The sequence below is a fragment of the Lottia gigantea genome (assembly GCF_000327385.1).
Source record: "Lottia gigantea unplaced genomic scaffold LOTGIsca_29, whole genome shotgun sequence".
Lineage (NCBI taxonomy): Eukaryota > Metazoa > Mollusca > Gastropoda > Lottiidae > Lottia > Lottia gigantea.
The window spans coordinates 615,451-633,406 of record NW_008708943.1 but is presented as its reverse complement, the minus strand read 5'-3'; the positions used below and the strand labels follow the sequence as shown (position 1 = coordinate 633,406).

General features: G+C 30.5%; 1 protein-coding gene across 1 annotated transcript in view; it reads left to right on the top strand.

Annotated features, from left to right (window-relative positions):
- The window catches only part of LOTGIDRAFT_215642 (hypothetical protein), a gene marked incomplete at its 5' end in the record, with an annotated part of 42,411 nt that overhangs the window by 6,028 nt on the left and 18,427 nt on the right, over positions 1 to 17,956 (top strand). The window contains one exon of the mRNA XM_009056769.1: positions 13,405 to 13,638. Within this exon, the coding sequence (XP_009055017.1) occupies positions 13,405 to 13,638 (234 nt within the window). The remainder of the gene's footprint in view (positions 1 to 13,404; positions 13,639 to 17,956) is intronic.

The following is a 17,956-nucleotide window of genomic DNA, read 5'->3' as shown; positions in this document are numbered from 1 at the left end:
GTACTGTCTAAATGCGAACTGTAATGGCAGGGGTTATACAGACTCTGGCAATTATCTCCACAGCAACTGTGCAGGAATCCCATCTATAGGAAAAAAGCTTTGATGTAGATTAAAGAAATAGAGTATTTGTCTTGTTGTGGACAGACTGAACAACTGGCTATAGTAGCAACTTGATAGTTTCATATAACTAAGTTTTATTAGTAAAAGATAAAATCTCATGGTAATATGTTAAGTAAACAGAGCTAGTAGATTCTATAAATAAATAAAAAAATCAACATTCTTAGCATTCCATACTTGATTATAAATCATTGATTTCCTTTAAAATATATACCAGAGTACTATTATAATAACAAACACTGTTTATATCTACTATTCTTCTTCTGATAGGATGTTTCACTTCAATACAAATTAAAATACTCAATAAACAATACAAGATGCTGAGTTGAGAAATGTAAATATAAATTAAACATGTGAACTCTTTGAAATAGATGCAAAATTGACCAACATTCAAATACCAACACCCAATAAACATTATTAGATATGATACATGTATGCCATGTATATCCTAGAAACAGTATTATAAGTAAAGACCCTAGGACATCCTAGGGCTAAGATTGTTTTGATCGTTTGCTCTTAGGTCAGTAGAGTAGTGGTCAGAATCCTTGTCTGGTTGCTTGATTTTATACTTAATGTCTAACATTGCATGATTCTTCCTAATCAATGGAATTAACTGTCACACCAGTCCATTATTTGAATTAGGTCAGTGTGGTACTGGTCAGTCTCTAGCCAATGGTCAATTGGTTATCTCAAACCATAGTGGACTAATAACTATAATGTTACTTTTAACAAGAGAAAAAATGGGAAACAGAAATAAACACCCACATTATAAGGAGAACAACTATTGTTTTCCTAGGGTCCTGTTACACAGATAGTTTTTGTCCAAACCAAATGATTTATGATTTTATTTATCTTAGGTTTTTTCTCTTGGCCATGATTTTGCCAGGATAACAGTTGCTTAGGTTCTAGAGGCCCAGCTCGTCAGTTACCATTGAACCCTTTGTTTTGAAGATACCAACTTAAATTCTGGAGACTTGTGATCTAGAGCTGCTCTGTTCCTTGGTCAAACCTCTTGCCAATAATAGACAAGGACAACAACTTAAATTCTGGAAGATCTTGTCTACTATCTGGTCCTTGATAAATATCTTTCTTGGAGTATTATTTATTATTTACAGAGTTATTAAAGTATAAAATTATTCAGTGAAGTTGATGTTATTAAAGATATTATCTGTTATTATTAAGTTTTATTACATGTTTAGAAACATACTAGTCTAGACATTTTACTTGTTATACTGTCATATTGCTTCATTTCATTTTATAATAGATTGATCTTGATTTCTCTACTTTAGTTTATTTATTTTATTAAAGATGTCAACTCAACTTAATTTTAAATTTCAGATGCTAACCCTTTATCTGTTAAATATCTTTAAGTTATAGTACTACTTCAAATATCAAATCCAGAATGTGATTAGTTTTATGAAATCAGGAAAGGAATGCAGATTTGACAATCTCAGTTGCAGGCTACCATAAGGTGCTCTGGAATGATAAATGACAATATTAGTCATATGTAATGAATATATGTAATGACTCTAAAGCTATACCTTAATGAAATCTTTAATAGAAATACCTTTAGTTACAAAAATAGTCTCTTGACAGTATCTCATTGACATGTTGTAATATCACATGATAAGCTTGCAGTTTATGTTCAAATTTAAGACTATATGTTATCTTCTTTTGAAGAGCAAGCATGCATGTTAATACATCAGGTTTCAAGACTTCATGATTATCAGTTACCATGATATAAAATAGATAACATGAGAAGTTTATATTCAATTAGAGCTATGAAATATTTTTATATTTTCTCAGCAATGGGTCAAATGAAATGACTTTTACATCTTACTTTTCTGTATCTGATTGTTCGAATGAAATGAAATGAGTTTTATGTCTATATGAAATGAAATAGAGTCTGACATCCTACTTTTGTGCTCGTATAGAGCTTATTCATACGGCAGCCATATTGAATCCAGAATGAGGCTCATAATGCAAACAAAAGTAGGTGGCATTGTTTCACTGCAGTGAAAAAGTCTTCGTTTTCTAATCGCATTCGCTGGTTCCAAAACAAGACATTGTCTCTTACAATAATAGCACTATGTAGTGTGCAATGAGGAAGATTTTCCAGGATATTGGCTTAAACCTATAGTATTTTTTTTAATTTCCAACTGTCAGACTTGATAAAACACGCCTGAATAAAACATGTAAGATATATGTACATTGATAAAGTAACTTGAAGCCTTACTGTTATCTAAAACCCAACCTGAATGTATCTTATATTAAGCTTCATTAGACTGTCAAAATACAGCGCAGAGATATGTCATCTAGAACACAGATTGTTGATAAAATCTGGCTAGGTTAATACCTGTTGTATTTTTCCTGCAAATTACCAAATTAGAGAAAAAAGCGAGGCTGTGGTAGGTCTTCACACATTCTGACCTGTTTAGAAGACAAGATTTTACATGTCAGATAGTTATGCACATCCTCGCTCTATCTCGATTTCTAACTGTCAACGACTAACATTAAAGATATTGATAGTTAGTTTGATAATCGAAAAAGAGCAAGCTAATGCTACTGCAGCTGTCCTGGAAAAGTTTCCTACATTGCCTACTGTGGCTGGCCTGTTTTCAGGTGCAGAAAAGTAGGATGTAAGACTCCATTCATTTCATTTTTTTAGCCTACAAAGCCTCAGTTATTTTCCATTCAGTCATCTATTCCAAATTTTAGAGCCAGCTTAGTATTGTTAAGATATTTTTGTACAAGAAGAAGTCTGAAATCTGAAGGCGTGTCCTGGAATCATATTTTGATCATAGTGTTAGTGATAATGTGAGGTTGTATTTAACTAATTATAGAGTATGAATGATTATTTTGTAATGGTTACCACACAACAATCTTCCACCCTAACATTGAACTGTTGAACTTGACTTTAATTGTACTGCACTCCATACTCCCCTGTTCTGTAATATACAGTGATATCACTGTATATGGCCATATTTACCTTCCAGACTTCAACTTTCAATATCATGATTTCTGGTGTTATACCATGCTTGTAAAGTTTTGGTCTTAACTATTCCAGACTGGAACATTACTGCCAGTCTTGTTATTAACTATATTTCAGTTGTATCTAGTATCTAATAATAATAAACTCAAATACTGATGAGTAATGATCTGAACTGCAAAAAGAAACTCGAAATACAAAATAAGTTTTGCAATACAATGGTTGAGGAATTTTAAGTGAGGAAATATTTCATTACCAAACGTGGTATCAGGTGTCTAGAAGAGTAAGCATACCGTGCCTTGTGCCACACCTATTATTGCTGCTTAATATCACACTCAGAATTGAAGGTTAAAATGAAAACTTAGTTCTATGCGAATACTAATATCATATGGTGTCTTTGTAGTTGTATTGTGTGATATTTCTGTGGGAACTAAATACTCTAGTGAACTATTGTATAGTACAATAGATAAAAGAAATGTAAAGCAGGCATATTATTATACAATAATAATTATTCTACAGAGCTTTGTTACTGTATAAAGTACAGGCCATATGTTACTCTCATTCATTCTATCATTTTTACTTCAAAAACCAGATACCATGCTTGATATCAAATTATTAAAAATGTAAGGTCAATGTATTAGTGTTTTATTTTTACATCAGACTATTTTCAATACAACAATTTGAATTTTCAATCAACCTAAAAGTAAAACTAATCTCCCTTTTTGCTTTTATCACATAAGACCTTCGCAAAAGTTGATCTCAAACCTCTTTACAATCCCTTTAATGAACAAAAATAGTGGCTTAACTTCAATTTCAAACAAAGACTGTATATGTAAGCCAACCTAGAAGATGTAAAGTATGGTATATTAAACTAGATATTAAAGATATTGATTAACTGTCTAGAAGATAACTATATAATAAATAGATACTGTAATCATAGTTTCTCCACAACCTAGATGGTGTTTCTTATACCTACTGATTAATATAAACTAATGTTTCTGAATATTATTTTATTGATTCTTGGCTTAGAATATGAGTCCCTAGTGGTAACAGAACCGATGCAACTTGAAATAAATGAAAACTTATTGTGCCTCCTCTGCATTTCAATCCCTAGCATCTTTCAATATATTCAACTCTGTTTCCCTCTGTTAGTGGTGTTATTAAAGAATCTAGGTCTTAGGATGGGACAATATTCTAAGAGCTATGTGCTACAGTATCCCATTAGTTAGAAATCGGAAAGGAGAAGGATGTCCTGAGAACAATGCCCTCAGGACAGAAAGTCTGTTTCACTTCCTGTGATTTCTGTGCTTGTCCATGTAGGTGTATTAGAATTAAAGTCTTGTAGAAAGATGAAGTAGGTAAGGAGATTTAAGAAAAGTATAAGATGTATTTACTACAAGTAAACATGTCATTAAACTTGTTAACTGTTACATCAAACCATTGGATCTCAGTAGGTTTCTTACATCAAGATTTCTAGTTAAAGGGATTGTAAAGAGATTTTCTAGCCATTTTATGTGTATCAGGGATACCTTTGACTGGTTTCTACGGCCAAAAAGTGACACATTGCAGACCAGCCCCTCACCTTGTTAATTCTATCCCACTTTTTGACAATTTTCTTGAGAACGTTTTTTTTTTACATTTGAATTTTCAATTTGACTTTTGACCCATTAAAAGTTTTGCTGTGGTTTACCTCCCAAGATGGAGTAAAAACTATACTATATATAAATAAATTGGGATGAAATTTGATTTCATTGGCCTGGTCTTAATTTCTGCATTAAAAATGATAATTAAAGCATATATTTTGTTAATAGAATACAGTAATTGTTATAATTCAGGTAAATAAGGTTGATATTATAATGTACTAGTTGAAATTAAAACCATCCTGTGACCTATTTTACCACAGAGTCTAGAATTACCTGTAATTATACCTGATGGTTTTAATATAAAGTAGGTCAAACAGATAGTTTTTATACAATTTTACTGATATATTGTACTACCAGTAAGCCATATGTTTTGAGATCTGGTTCCAGGATAATTAAGATTTTTTCCTGCTTAATGGTGTGTATGTTAATATGACACATGTTTTGGAACATTTCGGAAGTATAGGGGAAATAAGAATATAACTCATAAAAACTATAGTCCTAGGTAAGAAGAAAGGACTATTCATTTCAAAGTGCTGATTTCTTTAGTAAAGTTTAGTTAGTTTATAGAATTTAAGATAGAAATTATCTGGTAATATCAACTTCTTCTGAAACCATATGTGATTTTACTCTAGCTACAAGATTATCGGCGCTTTTCTGTCCAATAGAGACGATGACATGGATACAATTTGACGCAGGTCCACTGGCAATTTACAGTAACTCATTGGATCTGCTGCAGATTCTGAGTTTAACATGCATTCAGTGTATAACAAAGATTTTGAGATTTGAGATGAAAGTATTATAAACAATGTGAGAGTTAAGTATAACCAAACTTATTAAAATGAAATGTACTATCTATACATACCTAATGACCCATTGTAATATCTATTGTTAGTTAATCTGTACATGTTTAAAAACAAAAACACCACACGCTATACCTGGTCATACCTGACTTTACCTGTCCACTTGATTATACCTGAGGTTACCTGGTCATTCAACCTAGGGATGAAACATTCTGAGTAATCTGTTCTTAGTACTCTATATTGTTGTTGTCAATTTGTTCTGGGTGACAAGTACATCAATCATTGGACATGTTACAGAGAAGGTTTACTAGAGCTTTGAATTTAGCATTTACTGATACCAGAAGCATATTTCTTTAGAATGAGATGAGCTCTTGTAAATTTCTATGTATTGAAAAACTATTCATTTCACCCATTCATTTATTTATTCATTCATGAAGATTTTGTCACTGAATTGACCTCAAAGGATTAGAGAGCATACAATATAAGATTTTTTAACTGTACTGGGATAACCTTGTATGAGGCTTAATCCCCAACAATCTTAATACTTCATTGATCTTTTGATACAGTTTATACTACAGCTTAAGTGGACATAAGGACCTGACCCACCCCAGATTTATTTCGTAGGGACGTGACCCTGAGTACAGGTCAGATATTATGGTTTTATGATATAGAAATCAAGGATATCACTTCACCTTGTTATCTTAATAGCACTTTATATCTGTTTCCGTATCATTTCTCTTTCAATATAGGTCAACAATTTCATTTAAAACCATATACCAAACATTTCAATTTGCTTCGATTTCCTTCATGTGTAAGTGTCTACATGGTTGAGAGTTTACACCAAGCTGACTATTGAAAGCAATGAAAGGTACATTCATTATGCTACTAACAGCATAGATAACTGCTTGGACAGTTAGTAGTACAAGATTCTCCTGTGTAAATTCTGCGACAGAGTTCAGTGATATTATTTTTAAGATTACATGAATAAAGGTATCCTGTTCTCATGATGAAACTCACAAAGTTGCTGCTACTTTGCTTTGTTAGATATAATTTATTTCTTAAACATCCTTCTTTACACAATTAAAAACTAACTGACAGTTAAATTCAGATGTTGTGTGAAATAATTATAGTTATAAATGTCTGGAAGTCCCAAGAGAAATAGTCTATTGTATTATTATGATTGCATGGTTTTGTCAATCGAGTTTGGTAATTGTTTATTAGACCTTACACAATTAGTTTGTTGATTTAATATAATAGATGAATCAATGACATTTCATGAATTGCTAAGTTGAATGGCCTATGACTTGAAATAATGTTTGTTTAAACAGGACAACTTAACATTGAGCAAAAGGAGAGAAAGTGCTTCTGTTTCTCAAAAATATGTTTGAGAGACTTTTATTGGAACTAATAATATGTGTTAAATTCAACAGATATTTATAAAAACTGATTGTTGTTTGAAAAATGGAGCCAGGTCTGCAATTTAAAGTTTCTTGGTGCCTGCGAAAATATTTTTTTCCATGAGTATTTTAAGTAGTATAACAAACTCTATAATTTAAATGGTCTTATGGTGACCATAAAATAGTTTGTACTACTGTAAGACATTACTCTAGAGTTACTATCCACCAACGGTTAGCTTCACACCAACTTCCGAACTACAGCTAGGTCAACTAGCGGAATGACGTGTTGGTATTTTACGATTATACAACAAATATTCCCCACCCTAGTTAGAAATAGTAGAAATGACCAAATATAGAAGTAACATTTACACACTAATCTCCACTAGGACCAATATTTACTGCTTGTCTAAATAACAATGTCCTTGTTTAACATTCTGACCTAATACAGATCAAGGTTGAATTTCAACCTGGTGTTAGTATTTTGATTACTTAGTTTCTTTTTGATTAAAAATATATTTTGACAAGGAAAAAATGTAAAAATCATTCTTTAACTTAACTAAAATGGGTTTTTTTCCAGACTTGGAAGGATATTAAAGGATAATTCCATAGCTTCTATAGCCCAATACATTTTAAACCAGCAGTTTATTTGATAACAGGTGTAGATGGTAGAGTTTGAAGGACCACTTTAATATATATTCAGAATAGTGTACAATAGGTCACATATGCCTGTTANAATATGTCATTTGAAGTTTCTATTTATTCTGTAAATAGACAAGAACTTTAGTTATGTTAAACTTGTGACTGTTTTTACCAGTCATATCTAAACAGCAACTTTTAATGTCTTCAAGATTTTTTTGAAGTTGCTGTGCAATGTCAGCTTTTAGAGGTGGTCTAGAGTGTGTAATAAATATTTCAGTTATTTGAATTAGTTGGTGATACAAGTTTCAATTTTGATCTGAAAACAAAATAGTTAGTTATAGATGTCTCCTTTCTAGGCAAATTAAGGTCATGCCTTTCAGTATACAATGAAGAAAATTTGGTTAATATGACAGTTATATGTTAACAGTTGTAACTGTTAACTCATTTGTATTCCATTTCCAATGTTATAATTAGATCTATCTAGCTAGTGTTAACCTACAAGATAAAAATAGAGAAATATAAAAACAACTACCAGAGATTTGTTGAGTTTAAAAGACAGAAACAGCTATAAATAAACATGTTAAAAGAAACAGATGTACTGATTCTCAAACAGCAATCAGATTGATATTTTTATCTCTCTACCAACTGCCAGATATAATCACAATATTGGACTGCACCAGATAGTAATTTCATTAACAAAATGTACAAATCTTTGATATATAATTGCCCTGTTTTATAGCTTAGTTTTTGTGTCTTGGTTTCTCCGACATCCTTCAACTCTTCCACCACTCCGACGTTTTCTTGACGCTTGCTGCAATAAAATGGGAATGAAACAAAATTTTAAGTTTGATAGAATTAGTAAGAGCTATTTTAAATAGATCAGAATGAAAATATCAGATAGCTTTCCAATTTTTGAAAGTTTAGTAAAGTGTAGATGTAAAGAATGTTAGGAACATGTAAATAAGAATGTTAATGACCTGTGAGATGGAACATAACCAGAAATATTTTAACATGTTTTTTAACATCATTATCTTCCACAGGCCAGACATAGTCCGAGTCAGTTATCTGGTGTGATAGAAATTGATTAGCCTGAAACCTGCTGAATCATGACATTGTTGATGAGCTTAGTCATAGACAGAACTAGGTATTGTTAGACATTGTAAGGATTACCGGTACTTAACAATACTACAAAGATTGGCAGATTTTAAGCCTTTTTCCTATATGTTTCAAATTGAGAAATGAGCAGGTTTATGCAGCTTCATATCTATCAGCTGCTTTCAAAGAAATATAGAATTCATAGAAAATTCACCATAAAGCAGTGAAGTGGCATCAGAGTGACTAGAGTAAGGGTTTCGGACTACACCAGACAGTACATTAGAAACTTATCTACTGCAATTCTCTCCAGTTTCAAGTCTGCTAGCTGGTTCTTAGTACAATAAATATGTTTACCATCTGGTTTTAAACCTTTATGTCATTTTCATTCTCACATTGTTCTCTCAGCAGGGCACTCGAATACAAATATTTCTAATTGCCATATGTCTGGTGGAGAGTTATCTTTACAGAATGGCACAAAAAATAGGAATGTAAAACTGCAGTTCAATTTATATTCTGTATATTTGCCAGATGTTATGTTTACTCTGAAATGTCTGCAAAGGACTAGATCCATTATTATTTCACTACCTGTAGTCCAATATTCCAGTCCATTCCATTTTCTGTTAGGACTGACAGGAGCAGAAGTCAATCTTGGCAGCCATTTTGAATTCCCAGAAGTCTTAACTAATTGTCTATAGATATCATTAATTAGGTTTATTGTTATGGTAATTGTGAGAGCTTTATATGTATAAGATATTTATATATATGTCAGAGTACATGAACATAAACTGGTATTTGGTTACTATGTCTAAGTAGTCTTAATGGTCAAGAAACACTGTTGTTAGCAAAATTCAGATATTTATAATGCTATTTGTCTGGTATGATCAAGTAAGTTAGCCAGCAAAGCAATAATGGATTGGTGATCTCCAATAAAAGTCAACCTAATAGATATCAACTCTTATTGATTCTGATTGGCCTTAATAGCTTCTTTTCCTATTTAGTCTCTGATTACTAACATCTTTAATAGCTCCTGAACACTGTTAAAAAAATGTTTAAGAGCTTGTGTTAGAGTGAGATTGAGCTTGTTTGAGTTCCTGTACGGGTACTACTATTCTTAGTGAAACTGAATGACTTTGGTGAAACAAGAAATAACTCTTAGAATGTTATTGATTGTGTAAGATACTGAGAGGAAATTAAAGTGATTAACTAAACCTTGATATAATCCCTTTTAATCCAAATGCTGTTAGTTTTATTCCCACTTAATCAGTGCCATTAGAGTTAGTGAAGTTCTGTAATCCTGATGCTGTAACTTTTTTCCTATTGCCATACAAACGACTGATTTGAAAAAAGTCCCAACCGATTCAAAGTTTTATTTCTGTTCAGGCACTTTGTTTGAAAATCAACAATATTTAGAGAGATTAAATGTCTTTAATTCAAACCAAATTTAATTGCTAAGTTTTATTATCTTTTAATCATAACACGCCATGCCATTTCATCATAGGAGTTACACATGGCTTTAAAACATCTAAACAGAGTCAAATGCAACATGTTAGCTTTTATACATTCGAATCATTAAACATGATGGTGCCAATATCAATTGATTTTCTCCAGTTTGAAGTTGTAATGGATATTAAATTATTAGATAAGATATTGAGTTTAGATAAGATATTGTGATTATTATATCAGAACGTGATACCAGTAAAATACAACAGAAAAAGACGTGCTAGATCAATATTATAATACAAGTCTGACGATGTTTATCTGAGTACTAGTTGGACCGATTGGTTAGTTTACAGATTAAATAGTCTACATGACAGTTATCTCATAAAACTAATCAATCCAACTGATATAGGCTAACGTTGAGAGAAACTGGACAAGAACTACTCATCAAATATAATACAGGGCCACAGAAATAATGAATGACTGAGTTAAGATTATTTTAGGCATATGAACACCAAAGAAAGATTTATTTGCATGTGGACCACCTCATCATGTGATCAGTGTTATCTTTCCTCAACTTGTGGAGCTCAAATTCAATGAACTCTCAAGCTTTAAGCTAATAGGGTGATGAATGTCCTCAGGGAAATCTTGCAATGGCTAGTGAAATTATTGTACACTGTATTAAATGATATTATGAGTAGGAGTGTAACATTATAATCACATGATGATATTTACCACACTTTAATACCATGTTATAGTCCAGTGAGTTATTTCAAGGCCTGTATTTACATCATTACATACTTTACTTCACCTTTCACACCTCAGTATTTACTCATCTGATAAAACTTCCACATATTTATTGGGCTTGTGGTTTTCTTAAGAAGATATTTATGATAAAAGTAGTGATTGGGGTTTGACAATCATTTCACACAAACAATATGACAAAATATCATCACAACTTAAAGGGATTGTAAAGAGATTTTCTAATTTTTTTTAATGTGTACCTGTGATACTAATTTGAAAGATTTGCACCATTTCAATTGTCAGTCAGACATCTCTGGTTCTTACAGTTCAATTAAAACTAAGTATTTGATGATATCACTAATCGCAAAGGACCTTATAAAGCGTATTTCGTGATTAGCAACTTTATCACGGGCATATTTTTTGTGGAATTGCAGGAACCTCTGACAAATTGGTCCGATGCAATTTCATGCTATCCTTAACCTGATACACACTGAAAAATTAGAAAATCTCCTTACAATCCCTTAAAAACAAGAGATTTATTGCTTGACGGTGTCCCAAAGCACTTGCCAGAGTATCAGACTATTCAATAGAATCTTTTCTTAGGTATTGAGTCAATTTGCAACCACAAGATAAGACAAACCACCATACAGCTCCTGTGTGATGATAGTTCATTTTGAGGTTTGAGGTTTTTTATAAGCAGTTTAGAAATCCCCATTATATTAAATTAACTAACAAGTTGTTTACAGCTGATGTTAAAATCTAAAGTAGCTGGTATTTATGTTTGATCTCCTCCATTTAAAAAGGTTTAATTTGAAAAGTGTGTGTTTAATTTTACCGCCCCCAGACCAATTATACTGTTTACTATTTATATTTTATATTGACTGTGTGCTATTTATCACACTCCTTCTTGACTTGTAAACTGTCATCATTTACTATAAACGCTATATATCATATACTTAAAGATGGACTTCCAATTCACTTAAAAGACGACTTTATTCAACTTATTTTGAATTTTAACATTGTTAATAATAAAGTTTTTAACTTAGTAACTTACAGTAATAGATAAGTTTCAGTTTGTAGTTCTTACCAAAACCTGTTGAAAAAGAAATAAATAGTCCATACTGTGGATTTGACAAATTTCTCTCATTGCATATTAATGTATAGTATTATTTAACTTTAGTAGAATGTGAAATTCTATAAGAATTGTGTAAAACTTCATTTCATAGCTAGAAATGTTGAATTTCCAATTTGGTCCCATCATTCGTTTTTCAAAATTCTTTTTGAATTGTTATCCAATATTTTGATATCTGTTTTATTTACATTTTTCCCCAAGATATTGGAACCTCTCTTTAATACACGCACAGATATCATGCTGCAGCATGTATAAGGGTGTATCACAGATATCATCCTGTAGTATGTAAGGGTGTATCACAGATCATCTGAAGTTTTATAAACAATTTAATTTACACATCTTCTTATAAACATTACATTTTATACCATTTAATATGTCATGAACTCACTTAAATTTTATACCATTAAATATTTCATGAACTCACTTACATTTTATACCATTTAATATTTCATGAACTCACTTACATTTTATACCATTTAATATTTCATGAACTCACTTACATTTTATACCATTTAATATGTCATGAACTCACTTAAATTTTATACCTTTAAATATTTCATGAACTCACTTACATTTTATACCATTTAATATGTCATGAACTCACTTAAATTTTATACCATTAAATATTTCATGAACTCACTTACATTTTATACCATTTAATATTTCATGAACTCACTTACATTTTATACCATTAAATATTTTATGAACTCACTTACATTTTATACCATTAAATATTTCATGAACTCACTTACATTTTATACCATTAAATATTTCATGAACTCACTTACATTTTATACCATTAAATATTTCATGAACTCACTTACATTTTATACCATTAAATATTTCATGAACTCACTTACATTTTATACCATTAAATATTTCATGAACTCACTAACTCACTTACATTTTATACCATTAAATATTTCATGAACTCACTTACATTTTATACCATTAAATATTTCATGAACTCACTTACATTTTATACCATTAAATATTTCATGAACTCACTTACATTTTATACCATTTAATATTTCATGAAGTCACTTACATTTTATACCATTAAATATTTCATGAACTCACTTACTCACTTACATTTTATACCATAAATATTTCATGAACTCACTTACTCACTTACATTTTATACCATTTAATATTTCATGAATTTACTTACATTTTATACCATTTAATATTTCATGAACTCACTCACATTTTATACCATTAAATATTTCATGAACTCACTTACATTTTATACCATTTAATATTTCATGAGTTTTGAAAGGCCCAGAAAATATTACAGCACCATGATATATTCCGCTATTGGAATTTTTAAAAACTGTTAATTTTTTATAGAAATGTATATTTAATCAAACCATTTCCTGATAATTTATGAATTTTGTTTCTGTCATTTCAGATATTGCTTTAGATTGGTCAGATCATGCATTATGGTGGCCAGAACGGAATATGTGGTTGTCACGGACACGATCCACTCTCGACCAATACAGTGTTCAGGCAGACGCCAAGTTACAGTTCACACCGATGCACAAAAATCTTCGGATACAGTTACCTGATTTACAAGTTTTAGATATGAGAGTTGATTTCTCTGCCAAAGTTTTCGCTTCTGTTGTTCATCTATGTAAAGAGCTGGGTAAGTTTAAATTGATGATTATAAATTTTCCATTTTTCAGCCCTTGTTTTCCGAGACTTGTAAGAAAAGAGTCTAGGCCATGTATCCTTGACACAATGCTAAGATCGTTTAGAGAATACGTGGCCTAATTCCTTATTTCTCAAAATGTTCTATGAACTCAAGTTTGATGCTTTCCATGTAAAATTTCGAACTTTTGTTCAAAGATGTTTGCTTTGATAGAGTATAGTATAAAAGCTTATTTGATTCCTTTCATGTCATGAACACTGATTAAAGTTTTCTTCATTAACTGCGAAGCCTAAATTGCTATCCTTATTGCTGTCATTATCATAAATTATCCTGTCAGCTTTCAGTGAATGAGTTTTTCATAAAGAAATGACAACTACATTTCTTTCAATATTTTTCACTTTGCTTTAAATTTTCACTGGGGAATATTATTAATTGAAGCAGACAGTATTTATTGCTAATTATAATCATGAATTCTTAAGAAACTGGGTATTCATTATGTGCATCAAGTAATTAACATGTGTATCAACAAGATATTTACTAATGAGTTGAGTAATTCTTGTTTATATTACACTGCACCTTAGTTAGTTCCTGATTAAATTACTGACAGATTTCTACAAATTATTTTAGTATTTAGTTTGTAAACAATTTACAGAAAAGGTTCAAGTGTAATTCTAAACTTTTATACTCAATTGAGATTGTTTCTTACACATCTCCATTGATTTTGTGTCCACTTATTTGAATTGAATTTAAAGAATTATCCTTATCATCATTATCATTTCATCAGTATAAAATTGAGAAAAGATCCTTTCAAATACTATAACTAAGGAAACATATAAATCACTCTTTAAAGTTTAACCTATTTGAGCCTGTGAAAGTAATTCAGACATCAATACAGATTATTATACATTATTATTAAATGATTTACTACCAAATAATCTAGTCTTTATTCTTCAATCAGTGAGAAAAAATATTGTAAGCTTTAGAAATCTCAAGTGTCTTCTGTCTTTGTAAAAAAAATTTCACTGTGAATATCTTTACATATTCATTCACATTGAATCTAACAGGATGAATATAATGTGGGCCGTATCTCAGAAAAATAATGGGATAATGATTTTCATGAGTGTACATATTATCTATATTATCTAAATACCTGTACTGGAACTGGCTTTCAGAGAGTCCACATAGCTCAGAATATTTTTGTCTGTACAACTCAGCATTCCTTTCAAAGAGGTCACCCATGTTTATTTAGTATTTAAGTTTGTCAACTATATGCATAACATTCAGAGAGTCTACGTAGCCTTTGTTGATTTTTTATACAAAAATCAATCATGATATAGCGGTTTTGCATCATGACCTCGTTTCTCAAAAATTATGGGATAAATTTTTATTTCCAATATTTTTTAAACAACAGACCCTACTGTATAACCTATTGATATTATTAGCCTAAATCACCTTAATATTTTTGTACCAAATAACACATGTTTTATATTGTACGCTTAGAAATATTTCTAACAATTGAAAACAAGACTTAAAAATTGATCAAGTGAAAAAGCAGGGGTTCAATGAAAATTTTGGCATGTTTCATCTTAATATACACCACTGTGGAAGGGTTTCTTGAATGGTTTAATAAGGAAATAATGAAACTGCATTTCATTTTATTAGACCTAAGAGATACTGAATAGAGTACAGCAATTAAACTGCAGTTTATTTCATTAATACATCAAGATACAGAAAGTAAAATATTCACTCCATTTCATTTCATTGGTAAAATATGATAAGGAAAAGTAGGAAGTAACACTCCAATTCATTTTATTAGCAAAAAATTATAAGGAAAGTAGGTTTTTAACTCTGTTTCATTTCATAAACAAAATATGATAAGGAAAGGATGTTAACTCCATTTTCATTAAAAAAAATTGATACTGTGCGATATAGAAATCTGATGGCCTACTGTTGAAATATAAAGGTATAAAGAATTATAGCTTAAATAACTAAGTAATTTAGGGTCATGTGTCATGTCATATGTCAATGAGGTTTTATAAAGAATGTAGGTCAAATAAGGTGAGACAATCAGAGACAACACCTGTCTGTAAAAATCATTAAATATGTCCCTATCAGTGATAAAAACTTTCAAGTCTTTGTGTTTATTATGACATTGGTTTCACAAGACAAAAAGAGAAAATTAGTAGATCACTCGTAACATATTATTGTGATGATTTATCAATTGTATTTGAGTCAGTCATTCGATTTTATCCCTTGATACAGCAGGCCTATGTTTCTTTCACAAATAACTAAATTTTGAGTAAAATTAATTTTAATAGATTGCTTATAGTTTCATTTCCGCTTTGGTACATGTTGACATTTGTCTCAGGTATCAAAAAGTAGGACTCTAAGCTTAAGTATATTAAAGAATGTTAACAAAATTGATAAAAATTTGCATTTTACATATAAATTGTAATTTTCCATTAAATGCTTAAAATTATGGAGAAATTTTATATTAAAATCTATATTTAATGTATGCAATTTTTTTTTGCACCTGTTGACGAGCTATTATGTCATTATGAAAATATCCATATATATATATTGGTGATATATTCACTATGATTGAGATATGGTGTTAAGAAATTATAACTAAATAGCCTTGTGGAAAGATTTTTACCTAGATATATCTAAAAAAAAGTGATATTAATGCATAAAACTTTTGCTTCAAGATATAATAATTCAAAATTTTAAGGTTTTCTTTTCAATATTTTGTTTTCATTACAAATTTTTGATAAATCCCTAGCTCATAGTGATAAAAGGAAGAATTCATTTAAACCCCATTTTTTGTCCAAATCGCCTTGGTGAGGTTTGTGTATCCAAAACACATTTTAGTACCTTGAGATAAGTTCTAGTAAAGTGCTCAAAAATGCAGATAGTAAGAAAATAAGAGTCTTGAGAAGTTCCAGGTTAAAGAGCATTGTATAATAGGCTGGTCAAGCTAAGGAGGAGTGTGGTTGTTTAGGTGAGAATGTTGCTCCAATGTCGTACAGTTTGATTGCAACCTCTCATAGAGCCTGAGCATGGTTATATAAAATATTTTAAAAGGTAAACAAAGTTGAAGTAGCTATTATCATAATGATATTTGGTCAAGTAAACAAGGATGACCTTCTGATTATCAATAGTTTGAAGGGTCAGGTGAGATGTCATTGATAGATAATATTAGAGTATACATATATAAAATAACATATATATGTAACATATATAGTTTAAAGGGATTGTAGAAAGGTTTTTTAAGAGGAATGATTAAGCTTCTAATACCCATCAGTCCATAGTGAATATATATGATAATTTTCATATACTTTAGTCTTTAATTTGCTAAGCTAGAACTAGTGTGGCTCAGTAAGCTATATGCTTTCTTGCTAACCAATGCAATGATCTTGAGCAATTGACAATTCTTAAAAAGTAAGGATAGCCTGGCTATTTAAAAGCAACAATCTTCTTCAATATAAACAACACCATGTCATAGTCTATAGATCTTTGAAATTAGGAATGCAACCCAACATTGCCAAATATTTGGGGCATACTGACTTCGTTTATCTAGACTTAATTATGTTAATTAGAAATAATTAGAGTGTCTGGCTCAGTAATTATTCAAATACCAGTTTCTATGCATGTGTTGTTAATATTTATCATACCAAGATGTTTGAATAATAGAAATAAGAATTAAAGCAGTCAACTAATAGAAATATCCACATGACAATATTACAATTATATACAAAATATGTATGATATTTATAATCAATATATATATGCTCATATTCATATCTGAATTCAATTTTTATTACATATATTTGAATATTAATTGTCTGTGCATATTCGTATTTGATTCAAATTTATTTTTACATTTAAATGAATACTTATTGTTAAGCTTATGAATCAATTCAACACATCAAACTAGTGGCAAAGCAAGGATTTCTGCGCTCCAACGTACTTTTGCAGACGGGGGTCAGGGATGCCTCCCTGAATAAGCCACTGAATCTAGACTACATTCTGGGAGAAATTCACAGCTCTTGAATGACAACTTTAGAGTGTACAGATAGATAAATCTGTAATATGTTGTGCTATGATTAGAGATATTATGATGATATAAAAACAGGATATAAACTTTAATTAATTACATCAACAACTACTCATTAGGATATTAAACTTAATGCGTAATGACCTTGTTTCCAAATTTACTGTGATATTATGGTTATATAAATAAACAGCATAATTAGAACATTGTGACATAATGTTAATAATTGAGTCTAATTAGGGCAAAAAACATATTTAC